The 24,399-nt window shown below is 38.0% G+C and overlaps 2 protein-coding genes across 5 annotated transcripts in view; one reads left to right on the top strand and one right to left on the bottom strand.

The window, feature by feature from the left end:
- The window catches only part of LOC128863035 (TATA-binding protein-associated factor 172), a 42,786-nt gene extending 24,854 nt beyond the window's left edge, over window positions 1–17,932 (bottom strand). Inside the window, exon 1 of the mRNA XM_054101933.1 lies at window positions 17,235–17,932. The gene's annotated coding sequence lies outside the window, so the exon portion shown is untranslated. The remainder of the gene's footprint in view (window positions 1–17,234) is intronic.
- A 354-nt stretch (window positions 17,933–18,286) lies between these two features.
- Window positions 18,287–23,161, top strand: LOC128863013 (SWI/SNF complex subunit SMARCC2). Of its 4 annotated transcripts, none has more exons than XM_054101905.1 (9): window positions 18,287–18,523; window positions 18,617–18,742; window positions 18,848–19,763; window positions 19,838–20,168; window positions 20,226–21,003; window positions 21,064–21,247; window positions 21,565–21,636; window positions 21,712–22,428; window positions 22,496–23,161. In XM_054101905.1, the coding sequence occupies exons 1-9, from the start codon at window positions 18,407–18,409 to the stop codon at window positions 22,684–22,686; spliced, it is 3,432 nt and encodes a 1,143-aa protein (XP_053957880.1). In that variant the 5' UTR covers window positions 18,287–18,406; the 3' UTR covers window positions 22,687–23,161. The 4 variants fall into 4 exon arrangements, with proteins under 4 accessions (XP_053957880.1, XP_053957872.1, XP_053957897.1 ...); XM_054101897.1 differs by having other exon boundaries at window positions 21,064–21,286; XM_054101922.1 differs by lacking the exon at window positions 21,565–21,636.
- The last annotated feature ends 1,238 nt before the right edge of the window (window positions 23,162–24,399 follow it).

Genomic DNA, 24,399 nt, shown 5'->3' with positions numbered 1-24,399 from the left:
TCTGATCAAATAAAATATGTTTTTTGCGTTATAAAATGTTTTTATGAGAGCACTGTCAAATACAATCACACATTGCTAAATATATTTTTTATATACGTAATTCTATAATATTAAAAACTAAGTGTTGGATTATGGATGTTAATGTTATATTTTATGGTGAATTTGAATTACAAACACTTTTCTTAACTACTTTTAAAGTTATAAAAAATTGAAGGTTATCTTCAGTAATCGTTATTATTATTTTTATTTTGCTTTAACTTATTATTATTATTATTTCACAAATTTGTTTTTGTGTTAGCCACTTTTTATGTTATTGTATATTAATAAATTGCAATATTTGATTTCATTACTTTATTATTACTTTTTTACTTTTGTGTTTCAATTTTGAATAATTTTATTTAAATAACGAATTTTGATTTTTTTGCTTATTTATAGTATGTATTTTAATTATTATGCTTATGTTTACTATACAAATATGTAGGTGTATCCAGATGATATGGGAAACTGAAAATTCTCAATTTTTGTTTAAAACATACCCATTCAATGTTTTTTCCGGTGTGGCATTACTGACGAATGCTACAAAAAATGCATATTTTGACAGCGCTCTCAGGGGAAAAAGTTTCGCATCTAGTTGTATGCTGGTCTAGTCTATGATTGTGACTTATTAATACGCACGAATATTGAAACTAATGTGGTTCCCTCCCCGCTCATACGCTCAGGGATTACGGAGAAATTTTGAATTAAACAAAAATCAGAAGATGTGGCCAATATCAGACCGTTAATCGGCTCCCAGCGAATTTCAAAGAAAGAAATCAGCTGATTGGCTAACGTAACCGGGGTCATGGCAGCGGTTTGTATACGGGAAACCTGAGATTGTCTTGGTAATACATATACGGAAAAAATCAATAGTCTTCATTTTTGTTGTTTTAACAGTAATGGTAGCCCTGTCAGTGTAAGGGTAGGGGTAGGGGTAGGCCCAGGAAACACGCTGTTTCGAATCTTCAGTAGTGGGACCACTCTCTCTGCTTTCCACTTGTCAGGTATGATGAGAGTGGCCAGGGACAGATTGAAGACCCTTGTGAGGAATCCTACTCCCAGAGGTCCCAGATGCTTCAGCATCAGCGCGTTTGGTCCGTCAGAGCTAATGACTTTTGATGATTTCGATTTGTTGATGGCCCCCTGAACCTCATCACCGGAGAAAATAAGTGGCGCACTGTCGTTCGTCAGTTTGTGCAGCCTTCCGGTAGCACGACGTTTGGTTCTGTCGACCGGAGGATGCAGTATAAAAAGCCGGCTAAAATAGCTCGCGCATCTCTTCGGGTCCGACGAAGTGCAACCGTTGAAGGTGATAGCCACCTTGTCGTTGTGCTTCGTCGGGTTCGACAGGGACCTAACGGTGGACCAGAGCTTACTCACCCCAGAGGTGAGGTTACAGCTCTTCAGGTGCTCAACCCATATAGTCCGCTTGTGTTGATTTACCAGTTGCCGGATCTCCAAATTGAGATCCCTTATGCGGGGATCCCCGGGATCGGCCTGGCGTAGGTGGTCACGTTCGTTTGCTAAGCTGGCTGCTTCGGCTGGGAAATGGGGACGAATGTCCTTACTACTTCCAGCTGGGATGAAGCGAGCCGCAGCAGCAGCGGAAACAAAGTCGGCAGATCTCTCAATCGAGACGATAATGGGCAAGTGGTCTGATGCAAGCGATAGCATAGGTCGCCACGTTATGCTATTTATCAGACCCGCGCTAGCTATTGTTAGGTCAGGCGAGCTGCTGCAATTACCCACTGCCCTGGTTGGGTCGTCGTCGTTCACAGTGCTGAATGTCGAATCGTCTATCTGCTCTGTCAGTTGCTGTCCCCTACGATCATTTGGCAGGCTTGAATGCCAAAGATCGTGATGCGCATTGAAGTCACCTACAACCAATCGGTTTTCACCTCTGATGAGCGCACCTATATCAGGGTGATATCCTGCCGGGCATTATAGTCGGCCAGGAAAAACGCGAGTCATTCCGGTAACGTAGAACCGGCTGCCATGGGAATGTCTTCGTTCATGTTGCCTCGTTAACGTCTGAACGACTGATTGGACGAATGTGTCCATACATGTGAGCCGGAAGAATTCTGCTGCAAAATCCCCTTTGACGTAGCAGCAAAAGTTCCCCTCACGACTTTCTATTTCACCATAGTTATTGGCCAAACCTTGTAAATGTATCATCCTTGGGTCTGAACCTGAACTTTTTTCACCATGTGGAGAAACTTTAAATTTAAAACATAATTCTACTACCGGACACCCTGTATATAAAAGTAGGATGTAAAAGTAAATATAGGCTTACTCACTATAGGCATCTTCTTTTCAACAAGCGTTAGCCAGTGGCGAATAGATGAAGGAACTGGTATAAATGAACATATATTCGCAACGCTAAAATAGAGCGGGCATAAATTAAATTGTTCGTCAAGTTAAGCGAGCATAGAGATAGCGAGCAGAGAAGTGGCGAAAAGAAGGTGCCTTATATCTCTTACAACATTGTAATTTTTCATCCGATTTTTGTTTGGACTGACACGAAAGAGTAAAAATTTGGATCAAACTTAAACCTTGATCCTCCATAACTTTCGTCACTTTCCAGCCGATTTAAATAATTTGAATTTTCCTGAAAGGCTTTTTAATTATTTCTAATTTACTTACTGAAATATGGGTTGATTAATGGCAACGATATTAAAAATTAAGTAGCCTTATTTTTTGAAATCTCAAAAACCCGAAATTTTAAAAACCGTTCTCTAAAACCATTCTACTTTTATAATATGCGACTATGGTATTTGGATCCAGTGGAAAATTTTACATAATTTAGTGTAAAATGTCATGGTTATTTTTGTTTTTTATCGGTTAGTGTTAGGTACCAAATTTATTTAATTATTTATTTATTTATTATTAAAGTCAAAACATACAAACATAGGTTATTTTTACAATGATTGACCTTCAGAATAGTTTACATAAAAAGGATTAACAGTAAAATCAAAATTAAAATTAAAATTACAGATAGTAGTAAAGAAGTATAAGTTGGAGAAAGTATTAAAAGGGAAGTAAGGTAAAAATAGTACAATAGTAGTAGGAGTAGGGATTAATAAGAAGAGATTTAAATAATGTGAATCCATTCGAGTACATTCAGCAATTTTCGGCAAGATAGCGAAGCAATTTATTTTTGAAACACGAACTTTCTTTTATACGTTTAATTTTGTAAGGTAAGGTATTCCAAAGACGGACAGAGAACACAAAGTATTGACGTTCAGTCACCAAACAACTGTATTTCATCGGGACTAAGTTTAACGAACGGCAGGACTTTGAAGGCATAAGTCGATCTTTGAGGTATCTGGGTTTCTGAGTGTTTATGATCTTGTGGAGTAAAACTAAACATTTAAACCTAAGCAAGTCGTAAAAGGATACGGAAGCAATTTTTTTCGCAAATACAGAAATATGGTCATAACGTTTTTTAAGTACACGTATCTTGCAATGTTGTTATACAAAACATTAAGCTTACTACGACACACACTATCACAAGGAGTATATAACTCACAACCATACAGTAACGTTGGTAACAAATACGTTTTAGCTAGTAGCAGTCGAGTGGTTACTGGAGTAAAATATTGAGTTGTCCATAAATTTCGGAGCATACCATAAACTTTGCCTATGACAGTAAAGATGTGGTTGCTCCATGTCAAAGTTCTATTAAATGTAACCCCTAAATTTTTAACATTGTCCACATATTTAATCACAGCGACATTTAGTTTGACTTGTGTATACCCATCGAGCTTGATATATTTTTTGTAAATAACGATACATTGGGACTTATCAGGATTAAGAATTAACCCGTTTTCAGAAGTCCACTTGCTTGTGAGGCTCAAGTCAGAATTCATATTACTTATGCAAATATCAATACAGCTAATGGGACAACTAACATATAATTGAACGTCATCAGCATATACACGGACATCACTATATTTAATCACACCGAACAAATCGTTAATGTACAAGACAAATAAAAGAGGGCCAAGGATAAAGCCTTGAGGTACACCTCTGGTTACAGGGAGAAAGTTTGACATGGTATTATCACCACATACGGCTTGTAATCGGTCACTAAGATACGTTTCTATAAGAGTAAAAGCCGACGTTGAAAAGCTAAATAAGTTTTTAAGCTTCAAAATTAAGAGTTTATGGTCTACGGAGTCAAATGCCTTTGAATGGTCAAGTAGAGTAAGAAAAGTCAATGGTCAAGTAGAGTTAGAAAAGTCTGCCGAAGGGTATGGAACAAAATAGTATGTACGACCATATAGCCATTTTCAAAGAATACAAAGCTTTTTTTTATTTACCAAAATAGTGGAATTGCATAGCAAAGAAGCCTTTTCCATGAATGGAAGACAGTTTTATCAGGTAATCGATTAGATTGGCCTAATTATACAGAGAAACCCACATGTCAGCGATAAAATACCGATATACAATAAAATAAATTCTAAAAATACGTATACATATGTATGTAGTTTTTGCACTACGTAGTTCGCTTTAGTCATTGTAAAGTCTTTAATTATGTTGTGTTTAATAATTTTAGGTAAAATAAAACAGTTCCGAATTTCTTCTGGCAGATGTCTTTAGTGAGGCACATATCACGATGTTTACTTTGCATCGAGCATGTTAACACATGGGCTGAAAAGTCCCAGGCCTAACAAAGAAAACACGTTTTTTTGTTCAAAATTACCTTTATTTATCAACCTCATTTCCATCAAGAACAACGCAATCATTCCAGCGCCTCTCTAACATTTCAATACCACTTTTATAGAACGATTTATCTTTTGCCTCAAAGTAGGCCTCAGTTTCAGCAATAACCTCTTCATTCATTTCCTACCTGCGAGCTTTTTTTTGGTCTGCGATGTCAGCTAACTCACGCTGCCTCACTTTTCGATCATTCAAAACAATTTTGTGGATTTTTTTTATGTTTTCTAGTGTTACCGTCTCATTTGGACGCCCATGGACGCTGGCTGAGATGTTTAATCCTTCTTCTCACTATAGTATTACATTCGAGAAAGTGTGTTGCAGATTTCGGAGATTGGTCGCAGAAACAGAAGAAGTCAGTGGTTTATACACCAAGCCTGTGCAGATAGCATAGTAGGGTACCAGCTTACCATACATCTCGTAGCCTTAGCTCTTCACTGCTAAACTCCTCCATGGATGGTGTGTTGTCCCACGGCATGGAAGGGCCCGGGTCCTATTAATAACGAAACCACAACCTCTCTAGCCTATGCACTTCGTCTCAAGGTATACTCCTATGGTCTAGGAACCACATGAGCCGGATGTGATCGTGAACTCCAGCAAATTTAGTTTTCCGATACACTCAAGGACTAATGAGGACTTCGAATCAAAGGATGAAAATGCCTTGAGTGCCGCCTAACTGTCGCCAGAATGGCAATTCACTCATTGCGGAGGTTTTTATCCAATTTGATCGCTGCACATGGGCAGAAAGAGAATCTCGCATTGTGCCATCTATGGTCTGAGCAATGACTGATTTGAAGAGCATAAGAAACGTGTGAAATGAACGGGCACAATTGTGCTAAAACCACTATGACGTAGCCGCCAAAGTTACTCTCACAATTTTGCTTGGGATGGCCAAATCTTGTAATCTATCTTCTTGAATGAGCACTATGGCAACAACAAAAAATAACTCAAAACGACAAAGGCAAACGAACGCACTTTCGTATGCATGAAAATATCAAGTAAGTGTGTATAATTGAAGATTAGTAGTAAATGCCATTGCGTTATCAGCTGAAGTTATTTGGCCCCAATGGCCTCTATGCCGCAGCAACTGCAAGTTTTTCATGTTTATTTCACTTCAAAAAGTAGAAGAAAACACGAAATGAATTACGATGAAGGTTGTAAAAATTAGTGAATGGACGGTTCCACACTAGAGCATTTCTGGCACCAGAACTATTCTGTTTGTAGGCAAGAGAAGCGGCCAAGAATATTATAATTTTGTGCACATAACCGTTGCATGTAACAGCACAAAATAATCGAGATATATAGAAATGTATACATACCAAAATGCTTAGAATGAGGAGAGGAGTCGATCCAGCCATGTCGTCCTTGCGCAAAATAACTACGTAATATTTTATTTTATATTAGTTCGGCATTGAAAATGAACGAAATCGATCAATAACCACGACGACCTCCCCTATAATGGTACTTTTCAAAAAAGAAAACAACCTGGGCATTCATTCCGTAACTTTGAAGAGACGATCATTCAAACCATGGTGGAAAGAATTCAAAAGATATGCCCAAGATCAGACCGTTAACTAGCACTCAGCGAATTTGAAAGAATCAGCTGATTCACCGGGGTCATGACAACGATTTGTTTACGAAAAATCTGAGATTGTGTTAGTGATATACGAAAACAATTGGCCCAGCCTTCGCTCATGTTGCTTCGTTGCCGTCCGAACCACTGATTTGACGAGTGTTTGAATACGTGTGAAACGGGAAGAATTCGACTGCCGAGTGCTCGGGAACGTGGCAGCCGAAGTTGCTCGCACAATTTAGTTTTTCACCATAGCAGATTGGCCAAACCTAGTAATCTACCGTTCTTGGTTCAAAGAATACTATAAAAACGATGACGTCAAAACACTGTTTCTTTATGTGGTTTACAATCGAATCGCCATATTGTCGACTATCGTATATCATCAACAGTTTGAAAAGATTATGTTTTACATACATATTTGCACTGCTAAATCGGCAAATGTTTGTATATACATTTGTACATGAAATACATATGTATGCACATACACTTAGTGTCATAAGTCTGCGCTCCTTTGTGAGTAAGTGAGAAAGTTACATGAAAAAAAATTTAAGGTTTTGAAATATACAATACTTTTTTTCTTTTTTAATTAATATAACGAAATTAAATTTATTAAATAAAACGCATGATTTACTGTAAATCAAAACATTTAACAAATAAATAATAGATCTTATTTGAAACGCGTAAATAGGACTCCACAAAAAATAATTTTCAAATTCTCATAAATAAGCACGATTTTAGTGGTACCCACGACAGCTCCCTAAGCCTATTTTGCATAGAGTTTACACATTTGGTAACCTCTTCGACAGTAATCTTCTTCCACTCCTCCCACATAACATCTTTCAAGACCTCTTTGCTTATAATTTGGTGCTTCCTTGTATTTCTTTCCAAAATCGCCCATAGGTTTGCAGTAGGGATTAAATCTGGCGATTTTGAAGGTGTATGCAATAGCGTGGCGCCATAATTGAGAAGCCATAACTTTACTTTATGAGCCGTATACCTGCGATCGTTGTCTTGTTGAAAGCAGTATTCATTTGAATACGATGAACGCAAAATGTTAGTAAAAACCGGCGGTGCCATATCCATTTTTGGGTAAATATGTGAATCACGAAAACGACTTAATAAAACTCGCACATACTGATCTCCATCTCATTTAAATACGTCTTTAAAAAATTGTATATGTTAAGTCTAAATTTCCTTATGTATGAAAATTAACAGGAGCCAAAAATTGAATTTTACTAAAACGTGCGAGAGAGTATCAAGTCTGGTCCGCACCAAATTTTTCCTTCCTTACTTGCTTCCCAAAAAGTTGTTACAGTTTCTACGCCATGGCACTTCCGTTAAATTCTTCGCAATGTTAAATTTTAAGCAGCACACTTAGTCACCAAATACACACAAGCATCCTATACGTCCCTATACATAGGGAGGCGAAACAAAATGTAAGAACTTAACTTAATACCATAATAATTTAATTTGTAACCTCACACTTCATTTTGGAAATAAGACCGCGTAAAAATGGCGCGGTAAAATGAAAATTGATGGAAAGAAATTTGCTAAAGCAGGTAAATTTCAACAGTCTCTACAAATACAGTAAAAAAAGAAGAGGGGAGAGGAAGCTAGGTTTCTAGAAAAAAAGTGAGAGCCAAGATGTCTGCATCTCAGCCTCGCGAGAGCAGGACAGCTGAGGAGAAGGTGCTGAGCTGATACCTCGTCATCCTCCAGACTGCTTCTGCAGAAATGGCAATACCAAGTGTCAGCGCGTGGATGCCAAACAGATAATGTCCGGAGGGAACACCCATCGAAGGATCTCGCGAATTTGCACATTTGTGCCCTTTGATAAGAAGGCCAGATTTCCAGGAGCAGACCACAAGCTTTTAAACCTCCAATATTTTCGTTTCCCGGGGAAATCACCTTGAAAGCCTCGCTGTCTGGCTAACTCACCCACCCGAAGTTTCCTGCAATGTCTCGGTGGCCAGGAACTCAAATGAGCCTAATATCGAAGTATTCGAGTATTCAGATGCGGTAACTTTATCTTCTTTTTAATCAACGCAGCGCTTTTTTTTATTTATAAAACAAAATAAACGATGTTGGAAATTCGCCAACTGAGTGAATTATTAAAAATCTTTGTGATTGCATGACCAAATAAGTTCCAGCTATGCACAGGTATATTTCGACTTAATTTATCAGTCGGTTTTATTTTATAGTTTTTTATGTGTTTCAAACGAGGAGTATTCATTAAGGGTGGTGGTACTAGACCAAGAACAATGTTTTGTACGTTAGATTGTCAAAGCAAAGTATGTATTGGCAAAGTAGAAAACAAAGAATTAATTCGCCTTGTTTCATTCTGGGCTGGCAGCTACATGGACACGGCGAAAGAAAAAAACAATGTCAGCTGATTTAACGATACCACCTTTACCTTGGTTTCAAACACTTAATTGTTTGTCATAATTTAAAAACTTATTTTTTTCAGTTCTCGTTAACACATTTTCATATTCGATATTTTGTATGGAGTATATTGACAATAGTATTGTCAATACGGCGGCCGCCGTGGCCGAATGGGTTGGTGCGTGATTACCATTCGGAATTCACAGAGAGGGCGTTGGCTCGAATCTCGGTGAAAGCAAAATTAATAAAAACATTTTTCTAATAACGGTCGCCCCTCGGCAGGCAATGGCAAACCTCCGAGTGTATTTCTGCCTGAAAAAAGCTCCTAATAAAAATATCTGCCGTTCGGAGTCGGCTTGAAACTGTAGGTCCCTCCATTTGTGGAACAACATCAAGACGCACGCCACAAATAGGAGAAGGAGCTCGGCCAAACACCTAACAGAAGTGTAAGCGCCAATTATTTATTTATTTATTTTTTTATTTATGAAATAAGGTGTCAGATTTATTAGCGATATCACAGGTATTAATGCATTCTGCACCATCAAACATCACTGCCTTGATAGTATTTGTTTTTTGTTTTAGCACCAGACACTTGCTATTTTTCCACATATCCTTTTCATTTTTGGAGCTATCAATTATGTTCATTATGTATTTATTTCGGCGATTGTAATATGAGATTTATATATTAGTTTGAGAAAAAAAGAAATCCATTATTTTCTCAGTAGAGTAGGCTGTGGTGATCGATATCTCGTAAAGTATCGATCAAACAATTTAAAGTTTATGCTCGTTGTCCAGGTGGCATTTCATACTAAAAAAATTCTTTTGCTGTTTTTTGTTTGTGCCATTCAGTTGTGAGTTACTGGGTATTAACAATGGAAGTCGACAAAGAGAAAATCCAAGACATTTTACAGTTTTTCGTTGATAAAGACGAAAATGCAAGCCGCCAGGCCGCTGAAATTGTGAATGGTGTTTATGGTGCCCAAGAATAATAGAAAGAAGATTGCGCCCATCAGGGCGTACGTGACGTCACGTTTGCTGAGTTGTGCAGTATTGCCAACCATTTGCTCTTCGCAATAAATTTAGTGCTTTGCAAAAAATGAAAAAATTTTTAAGTTTCGTGTTTGTTTCTTTTTCTTTTAATTTAAAGCTACCGAAACTTTAAGTTAAAAAACAAACTATATTATTAGACAAAAAAAGGTTAAAAAAAGGTCACTCTGAGAAGACTTTAGTGCTAATAAAAATTTTTTGACTCTTATAAAATTTGATAATTTGAAAGTGCAAATTTAATTTTTGGCTCCATTTAAGGTTATGCAAAAATATTAAATGCCCCTCTCTCAACTCTTCTTAAGATTGAAAACTTTTTTACACATTTTAAAAAGCCTTTGAATTTATTGAATGCGAATTAAAACCATAGAGGTGTAATCGTTTCTTCCGGTCATCCTTAGTGAAAATAAACAAGAAAATACCAGAAAATACTAAAGAAACCATACTGACATTTTTACAAAAAGAGTACCTTATCTAGTTACATAACTTCAAATATAGCACATTTTAAAGACAATTTGTCACGCATACAAAGTTCTTTAAGTGATGTAAGTGTGTATAATTGAAGATTAGTAGTAAATGCCATTGCGTTATCAGCTGAAGTTATTTGGCCCCAATGGCCTCTATGCCGCAGCAACTGCAAGTTTTTCATGTTTATTTCACTTCAAAAAGTAGAAGAAAACACGAAATGAATTACGATGAAGGTTGTAAAAATTAGTGAATGGACGGTTCCACACTAGAGCATTTCTGGCACCAGAACTATTCTGTTTGTAGGCAAGAGAAGCGGCCAAGAATATTATAATTTTGTGCACATAACCGTTGCATGTAACAGCACAAAATAATCGAGATATATAGAAATGTATACATACCAAAATGCTTAGAATGAGGAGAGGAGTCGATCCAGCCATGTCGTCCTTGCGCAAAATAACTACGTAATATTTTATTTTATATTAGTTCGGCATTGAAAATGAACGAAATCGATCAATAACCACGACGACCTCCCCTATAATGGTACTTTTCAAAAAAGAAAACAACCTGGGCATTCATTCCGTAACTTTGAAGAGACGATCATTCAAACCATGGTGGAAAGAATTCAAAAGATATGCCCAAGATCAGACCGTTAACTAGCACTCAGCGAATTTGAAAGAATCAGCTGATTCACCGGGGTCATGACAACGATTTGTTTACGAAAAATCTGAGATTGTGTTAGTGATATACGAAAACAATTGGCCCAGCCTTCGCTCATGTTGCTTCGTTGCCGTCCGAACCACTGATTTGACGAGTGTTTGAATACGTGTGAAACGGGAAGAATTCGACTGCCGAGTGCTCGGGAACGTGGCAGCCGAAGTTGCTCGCACAATTTAGTTTTTCACCATAGCAGATTGGCCAAACCTAGTAATCTACCGTTCTTGGTTCAAAGAATACTATAAAAACGATGACGTCAAAACACTGTTTCTTTATGTGGTTTACAATCGAATCGCCATATTGTCGACTATCGTATATCATCAACAGTTTGAAAAGATTATGTTTTACATACATATTTGCACTGCTAAATCGGCAAATGTTTGTATATACATTTGTACATGAAATACATATGTATGCACATACACTTAGTGTCATAAGTCTGCGCTCCTTTGTGAGTAAGTGAGAAAGTTACATGAAAAAAAATTTAAGGTTTTGAAATATACAATACTTTTTTTCTTTTTTAATTAATATAACGAAATTAAATTTATTAAATAAAACGCATGATTTACTGTAAATCAAAACATTTAACAAATAAATAATAGATCTTATTTGAAACGCGTAAATAGGACTCCACAAAAAATAATTTTCAAATTCTCATAAATAAGCACGATTTTAGTGGTACCCACGACAGCTCCCTAAGCCTATTTTGCATAGAGTTTACACATTTGGTAACCTCTTCGACAGTAATCTTCTTCCACTCCTCCCACATAACATCTTTCAAGACCTCTTTGCTTATAATTTGGTGCTTCCTTGTATTTCTTTCCAAAATCGCCCATAGGTTTGCAGTAGGGATTAAATCTGGCGATTTTGAAGGTGTATGCAATAGCGTGGCGCCATAATTGAGAAGCCATAACTTTACTTTATGAGCCGTATACCTGCGATCGTTGTCTTGTTGAAAGCAGTATTCATTTGAATACGATGAACGCAAAATGTTAGTAAAAACCGGCGGTGCCATATCCATTTTTGGGTAAATATGTGAATCACGAAAACGACTTAATAAAACTCGCACATACTGATCTCCATCTCATTTAAATACGTCTTTAAAAAATTGTATATGTTAAGTCTAAATTTCCTTATGTATGAAAATTAACAGGAGCCAAAAATTGAATTTTACTAAAACGTGCGAGAGAGTATCAAGTCTGGTCCGCACCAAATTTTTCCTTCCTTACTTGCTTCCCAAAAAGTTGTTACAGTTTCTACGCCATGGCACTTCCGTTAAATTCTTCGCAATGTTAAATTTTAAGCAGCACACTTAGTCACCAAATACACACAAGCATCCTATACGTCCCTATACATAGGGAGGCGAAACAAAATGTAAGAACTTAACTTAATACCATAATAATTTAATTTGTAACCTCACACTTCATTTTGGAAATAAGACCGCGTAAAAATGGCGCGGTAAAATGAAAATTGATGGAAAGAAATTTGCTAAAGCAGGTAAATTTCAACAGTCTCTACAAATACAGTAAAAAAAGAAGAGGGGAGAGGAAGCTAGGTTTCTAGAAAAAAAGTGAGAGCCAAGATGTCTGCATCTCAGCCTCGCGAGAGCAGGACAGCTGAGGAGAAGGTGCTGAGCTGATACCTCGTCATCCTCCAGACTGCTTCTGCAGAAATGGCAATACCAAGTGTCAGCGCGTGGATGCCAAACAGATAATGTCCGGAGGGAACACCCATCGAAGGATCTCGCGAATTTGCACATTTGTGCCCTTTGATAAGAAGGCCAGATTTCCAGGAGCAGACCACAAGCTTTTAAACCTCCAATATTTTCGTTTCCCGGGGAAATCACCTTGAAAGCCTCGCTGTCTGGCTAACTCACCCACCCGAAGTTTCCTGCAATGTCTCGGTGGCCAGGAACTCAAATGAGCCTAATATCGAAGTATTCGAGTATTCAGATGCGGTAACTTTATCTTCTTTTTAATCAACGCAGCGCTTTTTTTTATTTATAAAACAAAATAAACGATGTTGGAAATTCGCCAACTGAGTGAATTATTAAAAATCTTTGTGATTGCATGACCAAATAAGTTCCAGCTATGCACAGGTATATTTCGACTTAATTTATCAGTCGGTTTTATTTTATAGTTTTTTATGTGTTTCAAACGAGGAGTATTCATTAAGGGTGGTGGTACTAGACCAAGAACAATGTTTTGTACGTTAGATTGTCAAAGCAAAGTATGTATTGGCAAAGTAGAAAACAAAGAATTAATTCGCCTTGTTTCATTCTGGGCTGGCAGCTACATGGACACGGCGAAAGAAAAAAACAATGTCAGCTGATTTAACGATACCACCTTTACCTTGGTTTCAAACACTTAATTGTTTGTCATAATTTAAAAACTTATTTTTTTCAGTTCTCGTTAACACATTTTCATATTCGATATTTTGTATGGAGTATATTGACAATAGTATTGTCAATACGGCGGCCGCCGTGGCCGAATGGGTTGGTGCGTGATTACCATTCGGAATTCACAGAGAGGGCGTTGGCTCGAATCTCGGTGAAAGCAAAATTAATAAAAACATTTTTCTAATAACGGTCGCCCCTCGGCAGGCAATGGCAAACCTCCGAGTGTATTTCTGCCTGAAAAAAGCTCCTAATAAAAATATCTGCCGTTCGGAGTCGGCTTGAAACTGTAGGTCCCTCCATTTGTGGAACAACATCAAGACGCACGCCACAAATAGGAGAAGGAGCTCGGCCAAACACCTAACAGAAGTGTAAGCGCCAATTATTTATTTATTTATTTTTTTATTTATGAAATAAGGTGTCAGATTTATTAGCGATATCACAGGTATTAATGCATTCTGCACCATCAAACATCACTGCCTTGATAGTATTTGTTTTTTGTTTTAGCACCAGACACTTGCTATTTTTCCACATATCCTTTTCATTTTTGGAGCTATCAATTATGTTCATTATGTATTTATTTCGGCGATTGTAATATGAGATTTATATATTAGTTTGAGAAAAAAAGAAATCCATTATTTTCTCAGTAGAGTAGGCTGTGGTGATCGATATCTCGTAAAGTATCGATCAAACAATTTAAAGTTTATGCTCGTTGTCCAGGTGGCATTTCATACTAAAAAAATTCTTTTGCTGTTTTTTGTTTGTGCCATTCAGTTGTGAGTTACTGGGTATTAACAATGGAAGTCGACAAAGAGAAAATCCAAGACATTTTACAGTTTTTCGTTGATAAAGACGAAAATGCAAGCCGCCAGGCCGCTGAAATTGTGAATGGTGTTTATGGTGCCCAAGAATAATAGAAAGAAGATTGCGCCCATCAGGGCGTACGTGACGTCACGTTTGCTGAGTTGTGCAGTATTGCCAACCATTTGCTCTTCGCAATAAATTTAGTGCTTTGCAAAAAATGAAAAAATTTTTAAGTTTCGTGTTTGTTTCTTTTTCTTTTAATTTAAAGCTACCGAAACTTTAAGTTAAAAAACAAACTATATTATTAGACAAAAAAAGGTTAAAAAAAGGTCACTCTGAGAAGACTTTAGTGCTAATAAAAATTTTTTGACTCTTATAAAATTTGATAATTTGAAAGTGCAAATTTAATTTTTGGCTCCATTTAAGGTTATGCAAAAATATTAAATGCCCCTCTCTCAACTCTTCTTAAGATTGAAAACTTTTTTACACATTTTAAAAAGCCTTTGAATTTATTGAATGCGAATTAAAACCATAGAGGTGTAATCGTTTCTTCCGGTCATCCTTAGTGAAAATAAACAAGAAAATACCAGAAAATACTAAAGAAACCATACTGACATTTTTACAAAAAGAGTACCTTATCTAGTTACATAACTTCAAATATAGCACATTTTAAAGACAATTTGTCACGCATACAAAGTTCTTTAAGTGATTCAATAAAAATTTGTTGGGTTATTTTCTTTGAATGGGCATTTTAGTGCGTTTTTATATCTAAAGCTAGGCAACACTGCAGTAGCGAGAGAGAGATTTGACTGCCGAAAGCAGAAGAACACCAGCAACACCTGCAATCGCGGGCAATGCCACCAGATGTTAAAAAAAAGTAAAGCTAAATAAAACTGAGTGAATTATTTAAATAATTATTAAAAAATTTATATTTTACAAAATTATAAACATGACATTTTAATTAGAACAGCTAGAAAAATGTCATGAAGAAAGAACTAAAACTCTGAGACTACATAACAAAAAAAAATGTATGTATCATCATGTATGGTTCCGATACTGTAACAGCTAATTACGTGCAATTTTGATCTGGCATTCCGTTCTGGCATTTTTGATGTTAAAGAAAACGTCGATAGAAGCACAGGAATAATCGAAGTTTGCCGGCATGTTAATAGTCGTACCATCGCCAAGCAGCTAAAAATCGACCATAATACAGTTTAAAACCATTTCCTATAAACCATTGCTTTTAAACCATAACTAATATGTTTATAATTTCTTTATACTGTAACTTTGTACATAGTTTATTTAGGACGCTGTTGCACTTAGATATACTTTAACTTTTGATCTCTTTAAATTTTCAAAACTGTCATGGAAATTGTTATTTATCTTAATTCTTTTTCTAATTACATATATTCCTATATCGTTCCTTCACTCTTTAAGCATTTCTTTAGTTTTTAGTATGATCATAATATGCATCACTATATGCTTTATACTTGGTGAAAGTATCGATGCTTAAAGTACTTTATTTAATTTTATCGACACATCTATAACCACAACAACAGGCTATGCAAGCTACTTTTTCGAAATCGAATACCGAAAGAAATCAAGGCGAATTTATGCTACGTTCCGATGATAGGTTATTCGCAAGGCGAATTTATTACAGGTGACAGCAAACACATATAAGTAAAACCCTACATGTATTTGTTGTTGCGTTTGGTGCAAGCATCATGTCAAAATCAGCAAGCAAATGTAAACATACGAATGTAAACATACCAATACATACAAACAAAGCATATCATTTTGACGTAAGCCATACCTACGGCGAAAAATTCAGCTGGGTGAATGCTGTCACCTTATTAAATCCACCTTGGTTATTCGTGTACGGAATAAAAATTTACTGTAATTTATAATGTATTAATTTATTTCCTCCATTTTCCAGCAATAAGAAAGAGTACCAGCAAATGACAGTAGGCCGGCGAAGGAACGCCGAAAAAACAGTTTCGTACTTTTAAAAATTGTGCAAGAGTTGCAGATGCAAGGATTTGTGTACTTGGTGGTGGAGGTGAATACGAAAAGGCACAGCTGAGTTTAAAGTACTTCTGAAAGCAATTTGGTTTTGCATTATCTTTTTTGCTTCCATTATTAAAATTTAATTGTTTCTGGTTATTAATCAACGTTTGATAATTTTATTCTGAATTGTCAGATAATTTCGATAAATTTCCAATAAAAAATAGGGAAGACAAAGGTGATTGAGACTGAATTATATACAAATGAATTAATTTGCCCCAAAATTTTGTATGGCGAATTACGTAAATCGAAGAGTAATAGGGAAGTGAATTACTAATGGGAGAGTGAATTACGAATGAGAGTGAATTACGTGCCGTAATAACCAAGGTGGATTTAATAAGGTGACAGCATTCACCCAGCTGAATTTTTCGCCGTAGGTATGGCTTACGTCAAAATGATATGCTTTGTTTGTATGTATTGGTATGTTTACATTCGTCTGTTTACATTTGCTTGCTGATTTTGACATGATGCTTGCACCAAACGCAACAACAAATACATGTAGGGTTTTACTTATATGTGTTTGCTGTCACCTGTAATAAATTCGCCTTGGTAATAACATAGCATCATTCAAGGTGGCGGCACTAGATCAACTTATTTCGCGGATTTTGTATTTTGTTTGTCAAAGTGGTCTACTTCTTGGTTGTTTAGTATGTCTGTTTATATTCTCATTAAAATTTTGACAGTTTGACACAAAATTGAAGAAACAAAATATGTGAATGCAAGTGTTGTTGTTCGAGTGCTACCACACGTATCATTATGCGAAAAAAATTTCAATTTTAACAATAAAATTAATTGAAAAAATACCTGCTGTACAATTGGGTTATCCCACTTTTATATATTATGGCAACGCACACGTAACGAATGTGACGGTCTACATTCATACACAATTCAACTCAGTTGCACTCAAAGGTATATTCATTAAATCTTTCATTACGTTTATAAAATTGTGTTATAATAATTTGACCGGCATTGTCCACGCCATGCAGTTTCTCAGTACTGCAATAGTTAACTACCACTGTGACGTCAGTGACTTACCTTGCTGCTGCTCTTTCTCAAGCTTTTACTAGCTGTATGATTCGCGCAGTCGTTGAATTTTTTTGCTGCGCTGCTTCCACGGAGAGAGACGTTCCACATTCGCTTCTTGTCTCTTTCTAAGTATTTTTTGGTTTCCGTTCTAATTTAACCTTTTTACTTCAATAAAACTTTACATTCATATATATATGCAATATATAATATTGCTAAATAGTCCACTTTCAACGTCTTTAATGCTCTCCCACACGGAATTCATACCTCCACCACCTCGCAACGCAATACAATTCTTTCTCAACGACTACACACAATTCTGCCTAGGTCGCTGCCTCAGCTGGCGTCGGATAAAAAACTCAGGTCGCATTCGATTTTTCATTAATTCGTGGCGTCTTGCTAACCCCTTTATTGTAGCTTCTCACACCACCAAAGCGGCTCAATAGCACTTTATTATCAGGCTATTACTACCGCAAAAATTACCATTAAATGCACATAGTAATTTATCACAATTTTCTCAGCGCTTTAATTTAACATTTGGCTTTTCACTAAACACTTCCACTTTTTCACTTATTTTTTTCGATTTTTTGATTTTTCCTGGGAAAGCCATCTCGCTGAGCGGTCAAATTTATACTGTCAGCGTTTCTTGATTGGATGGGCGATTTATTGCAGCGCACCATCGAGTTGCGCTCAGCTTTCGGCTGTCGGTTCTCGGTTCTCGGTTGACGGCCAACTTGACGGTTGACGGTTGACGGTTGACGGCTGCCTTCAATAGCCAATGAATTGTCAAACAACAGGGTTGATTCAAACAGCTACACTACAGGCACCACAAAAGGCCCTCTTATTTCTGATATGATATTCTCTCTATTTGTATGCCCAAAGACTTCTTTCTATTGGTATATTAAAGATTTTTCAATTTTTTTCAAACCCATTTCATTCTCATGAAAAACTTTTATTCTCATTACATATGGAACAAGCATTAATTTAGATAAGTTTATTTTGACGAAGCAACCCTATTTTAGTGCGTGTTTGCACTGTCATTCGTAGTTTCTTTTCTCTCGCTTGTTTTCTGTAGTAGTTTTTTTGTTGGCTGTGCGTGCATTACTTTTGAGTCGTGAAAATAATTTTTCAATCGTTAAAAATCTATATTGGAAAGCCCAGGTGCAAGTTATTTGTATTAAGAAATGAACACTCTAGGGCCCAAAAAGGACGGAAGTCCTAATGTTGAATTTTTCCAATCCACGGAATCATTGCAAGGTTTTGAAATAATTCGTCTGTGGCTACAGAAGAATTGTAAAAAAGTAAGTACAACAACGCGGCGATGTACAAAAATGGCGTTCCCCTAGCAATCAAATGAAAACGATTATATTGCTTTCTATTAATTTTCCCATTAGTATTTAGCAAATAATACAGAAACAATCACGAAGGAATCGCTTGCGCAATTGCTAATTCAATTTCTGCAGTATGTGGAAGCCAAACTAGGCAAAAATGCACAAGAGCCACCGGCGACTCGAATCCCGGTAAGTGGCAAGGGTACAGGGTGGTTAAAAGCACTTGCAAATATTTTCTGTATACTCGCTATGAATGCAAAGCAAAAATAAATCTTAATAAAATATCTTCTGCAGATGCGTTTATTCATGGATTTTAAACCTGGCGGTGGATTATGTGTCATCTTTAGCGCAATGTTTCGATTCCGCGCTGAACAACGTGGCAAAAAATTTGATTTTTCTGTTGGCAAAAACCCTCCACGTAAAGATCCAAATATCCAGTTATTGATTGATATTGAAACGGCTCTCGTTGAGGCAAATGTTTATCCTATTCATTATATTTATATACGACCGGAAGTAAGCAAAGAATTGGCTCAAAGACTGCGTGATATTTTGATTACCAGGCGGGTACAAATCGTTACCGACGAGGAAGAAGCTACACACATTATTTACCCAGTGGTTGATCCACACCCGGATGAATATGCACGTCCAGTTTTTAAACGAGGAAATCATGTAATGTTGCATTGGTATTACTTCCCGGAATCTTATGATTCCTGGGCTATCAACTCATTTGATTTACCGGAATATGTGCCTGAGAATCCTGAACAACCAGCCGAACCATGGCTCGTGTCAGCTTCTTGGGTTTTAGATCTGGAACAATATAATGAGTGGATGGTCGAAGAAGACTACGAAGTAGATGAAACAGGCAAAAAGAAAACGCACAAGCATCGTATGTCCGTTGATGATATAATGTCGTTTGGAGCCGACGAGAAAAAGCGCGTTCCTGGTGCTAGTGGTACCACCGCTAAACAAAAGCGCCGCCGCTCCCCTTCTCCAAACACTTCGAAGCCTGGTAAGCGTAAACGATCACCCGCCGTATTACATAAGAAGGCGCGTAATGATGAAGACGATGAAGACTTGACTCGGGATATGGATGATCCTCCAGCAGAGCCTAATGTGCAAGAGGTTGTAAAGTCATCGTCGCTGCAATCAACTGCCAGTCCAGCTCCTGGCGGAAAGTCGCGAGCCGACAATGATATGATACCCATTAAAGGTAAATGAATATTTTTGAACATCAGGATATATATAAATATATTGAAACACTATAAAATTTAAACCATCGCTTAGGTGGTACAATGACGGATTTGGATGATGAGATGACAGGTGGCAGTGCAGTGCAAGCCCTTTCCACCGGTGACGGTGAAAATTCACAAACTGGCAAAACAAGTGACAATAGTAATACTCAGGAATTCTCTTCCTCTGCTAAAGAAGATATGGAGGATAATGTTACCGAACAGACGCACCACATCATTGTGCCGTCATACTCCGCCTGGTTTGACTACAATTCTATCCATGTCATTGAAAAACGAGCCATGTCCGAATTTTTCAATGGCAAAAATAAGTCGAAAACACCGGAAATCTATATGGCATATCGAAATTTTATGATTGACACATACAGGTAACAGACATCAGTTCATTAATTGTAAAATAGTTTTAACATTGTATTTTCTGCCAGATTAAATCCCACTGAGTATTTAACCAGCACCGCATGTCGCAGGAATCTTGCTGGTGATGTTTGTGCTATAATGCGTGTCCACGCGTTCTTGGAGCAGTGGGGTCTCATTAACTATCAAATAGACGCTGAGCTGCGTCCAACTCCAATGGGTCCACCGCCTACTTCTCATTTCCATATATTGTCAGACACACCATCTGGTTTGCAACCATTGAATCCACAAAAAACACAACAGCCATCAGCAGCAAAAGCTTTGCTTGACTTGGACAAACCAAAGGTTATTAAAGATGGTAAAGAAGGTTCGGTGGAAGGTGATAAACCGCCACTCTTACCTGGCGGTATAAGTATCAAAAGCGAAACTTTGGAGAATGGTGCAACCACTGGCCAGCAATTCGGCTTGAAACTAGATCAATATGCAAAGAAGCCAGCTGCAATGAAAAATCGAACGGCGGCTAACATGACGCGCGAGTGGACGGATCAGGAAACTTTGCTTTTGCTCGAGGGCCTCGAAATGCACAAGGACGACTGGAATAAGGTTTGCGAACACGTAGGAACACGCACCCAAGACGAGTGCATACTGCATTTTCTTCGATTGCCTATCGAAGACCCATATCTAGAAGATGATGGTGGATTTTTGGGACCACTGGGTTGTCAACCAATACCATTTAGTAAATCTGGCAATCCTATAATGTCGACAGTGGCGTTCTTAGCTTCAGTAGTAGATCCTCGCGTAGCCGCGGCAGCTGCAAAAGCTGCAATGGAAGAATTTGCTGCTATAAAGGTTTTTTTGGAACTATTTGTGCTGGAAAAGAGAAATTACATCATGAAATTTCTGTTTCAGGACGAAGTACCCGCTACAATTATGGATAATCATATGAAGAACGTGGAAAAAGCTTCTGCGAGTGGTAAATTCAATCCATCTTTCGGGCTAGCGAACAGCGGCATAGCCGGCACTGGCGCTGACAAGGAAGACGAAGACGTTCATGGAGTAGGTGCAGTACCAGGATCAATGCCAGTGAACACAGGTGCGATAGATGAAGAAATGAGGGATGTTTCGAAGAAAGGTGACGCGCTATTCTTTGTGCTTTTATGTTTATTTATTTTTCTAAAATGTGCAGACTAATTTATATTTTCCACGCCTCACGTTTAAAGTTATATCTAATTCAAGGAATATACTTATACAAAATTTCCTTTTTTCTATTTTCGGCTTTGTATTTGCTCACCTACACCTGTATCCTGATCATCCTATCGTTCTCGTTTGTTATGTTATTTTGCGTGTATCCACCTTCTTGCATGTTAAATATGAAAATCTTCCACATCAAACCATTCAACAAAACTTCAGACGTTGCTAATAAGACCGAGACGAAAATTAGTGAAACAGAGTCCAAAAAGAAACCAGATAATGTCTGCAAAAGTACTGCTTATTACACATATCCCATTCTAAGTACTAAGTCCACCTACTAATTATTTATTTTGGCCTCTCCTGCAGATGGTGCTGAAATTAAAACTGAAGACACCAATGACACAGATACTAGTTCAAAAGATACCGAATCCGCAAAGCAACAAGTATTTAATGAAACGAATGTTCAGACCGCTGCGGCCGCAGCCCTGGCCTCGGCTGCTGTTAAAGCCAAACACTTGGCTGCTTTGGAGGAACGTAAAATCAAGTCGCTGGTGGCTTTGCTGGTCGAGACGCAAATGAAAAAATTAGAAATAAAACTTCGACATTTCGAAGAGCTAGAAACAACAATGGAACGTGAACGAGAGGGACTAGAGTATCAGCGGCAACAACTAATAACCGAGCGCCAGCAATTCCATTTGGAGCAACTGAAAGCTGCAGAATTCCGAGCCCGTCAGCAAGCCCACCATCGCCTGCAACAAGAACAACAATGGCAAGGAACAGCTGGATCAAATGCGTCAGGCGGTGCGCCACCAGCCAGTAACCCCAATGCCTCCCTCGGAAGTACCGGTAACCTACCGTCTGCAACCGGTCAATCTATAGTAACTGGCGCCACCACCACAAATGCCAATGCACCGCCATCAACTGGTGTAGGCAGTGTTGGACCGCAAGGCGCAACTGCGACGAATCAAGGTACAGCCACATCTGCAGCTATAGGTGGCAATGCACAACAAACTACAACAGCACCGCTTGGTTTACCTGTCGCAGCATCGGCTTCTATACAACAGCAAATAGCCACTCCAATGGGTAGGTTTCAAGGGATAAATAAACGCAATAAGCTGATGTTAACTAATTGGAATAATTTTTTACACAGACACATCTTCGACATCCATCGCTGTACCGTCAGCTGCTGGAGACGGCGCTACGATCACTGCTCAGACAATTTTGCCACCAGTCGGTGTATCAGCTGGTACATCACTACCCTCATCTGCAAATGCACCACTAGCAAATGTGCAACCAACCATTCCTCCATGTGGAGCACCACCCGTAGTGCCGCCATCATAAACTATACAAAATATGTCGCTAACTCTATATAATCTTCATTAAGCAATTGTTCACATATACTATATTACAATATATGTACTGTAATGCTATAGCCGTAAATGATTTCATGTTTCCTTCTTGAATTTACATCCATCTTAGATCAAGTCACGAATGGTTTTTACCTCAACCTATAACGGAAAAATATTTTTGGTGTGTAAAAAATGCCCGCACCTGGCTAAGACTTTCTTTATTAAATATGTGGGCATGACAATGTGAAAATCGGCTAACATTTTTAGTAGTGTCTCATGATATTTTTCGAATTATTATTAAATAAAATTGCAAACACATTTAATTGCATACTTAGAAACAAAATCAATTCAATTTTTAAGAACAACTCAAAAATGTGTGGACAAAACAACTTCAACTTTTTCAAAACAAAATGAAAATTATGTTAAACTAATATTTTGTAGTAAATACATTTCTTTTTGTCACTGGTTGTAGATGGTTTTCATTGGAATTCATTGTCAGGCCTCTTGAAATCAATTGAAGAGATCATCACCATTTCTTACGCTACTCCTAACCGCCTATTGACCAGCTCACAAATGTTCTCAATTGGGTTGAGATCCCCGGACTGCGAGGATATATATATAATTGGCGCGTACGCCCTTTTTGGGTGTTTGGCCGAGCTCCTCCTCCTATTTGTGGTGTGCGTCTTGATGTTGTTCCACAAATGGAGCGACCTACAGTTTTAAGCCGACTCTGAACGGCAGATATTTTTATGAGGAGCTTTTTCATGGCAGAAATACACTCGGAGTTTTGCCATTGTCTGCCGAGGGGCGACCGCTATTAGAAAAATGTTTTACTTAATTTTGAGGTTTTCACCGAGATTCGACCCGACGTTCTCTCTGTGAATTCCGAATGGTAGTCGCGCACCATTTATAATTTCGAGGTTGTAAAAGACTTCGTTTATTTAGGAACCAGCATTAACACCGATAACAATGTCAGCCTTGAAATCCAACGTAGAATGTCTCTTGCCAACAAGTGCTACTTTGGACTAAGTAGGCAATTGAGTAGTAAAGTCCTCTCTCGACGAACAAAACTAACACTCTACAAGACTCTCATCATGCCCGTCCTAACGTATGGCGCAGAAGCGTGGACGATGACAACATCCGATGAAGCGACGCTTGGAGTGTTTGAGAAAAAGATTCTGCGCAAGATTTTTGGACCTTTGCACGTTGGCAACGGCGAATATCACAGACGATGGAACGATGAGCTGTATGAGCTTTACGACGACATAGACATAGCTGGGTCATGTCGTCCGAATGGATACAAACGCTCCGGCTCTGAAAGTATTCGATGCGGTACCAGCTGGTGGTAGTAGAGGAAGAGGAAGGCCTCCTCTGCGTTGGAAAGAGCAGGTGGAGAAGGACTTGGCTTCACTTGGTGTGTCCAATTGGCGCCGGTTAGCACGAGAAAGAAACGACTGGCGCGCTTTGTTAAACTCGGTCAAAATCGCGTAAGCGGTTATCGCGCCACTTAAGAAGAAGAAGTCGCGCACCAACCCATTCGGTTACGGCGGCCGCATTGACATATTTGGCGCTAAACCATGGCTTAACAGTTTTAGCCGAGTGCTTTGAGTTATTGTCCTGTTTTGCACTCTTCACACTGTATTTGTAATGGTAATGGTTGTACGAGTTAGGTTAAGGCCTTAATGTACTGCGACCAGATTAGTCA

This window comes from Anastrepha ludens, chromosome 2 (genome assembly GCF_028408465.1).
Source record: "Anastrepha ludens isolate Willacy chromosome 2, idAnaLude1.1, whole genome shotgun sequence".
Classification (NCBI taxonomy): domain Eukaryota; kingdom Metazoa; phylum Arthropoda; class Insecta; order Diptera; family Tephritidae; genus Anastrepha; species Anastrepha ludens.
Note: the sequence above shows the minus strand (reverse complement) of the source record. Positions and strands in the feature narration are given on the sequence as shown.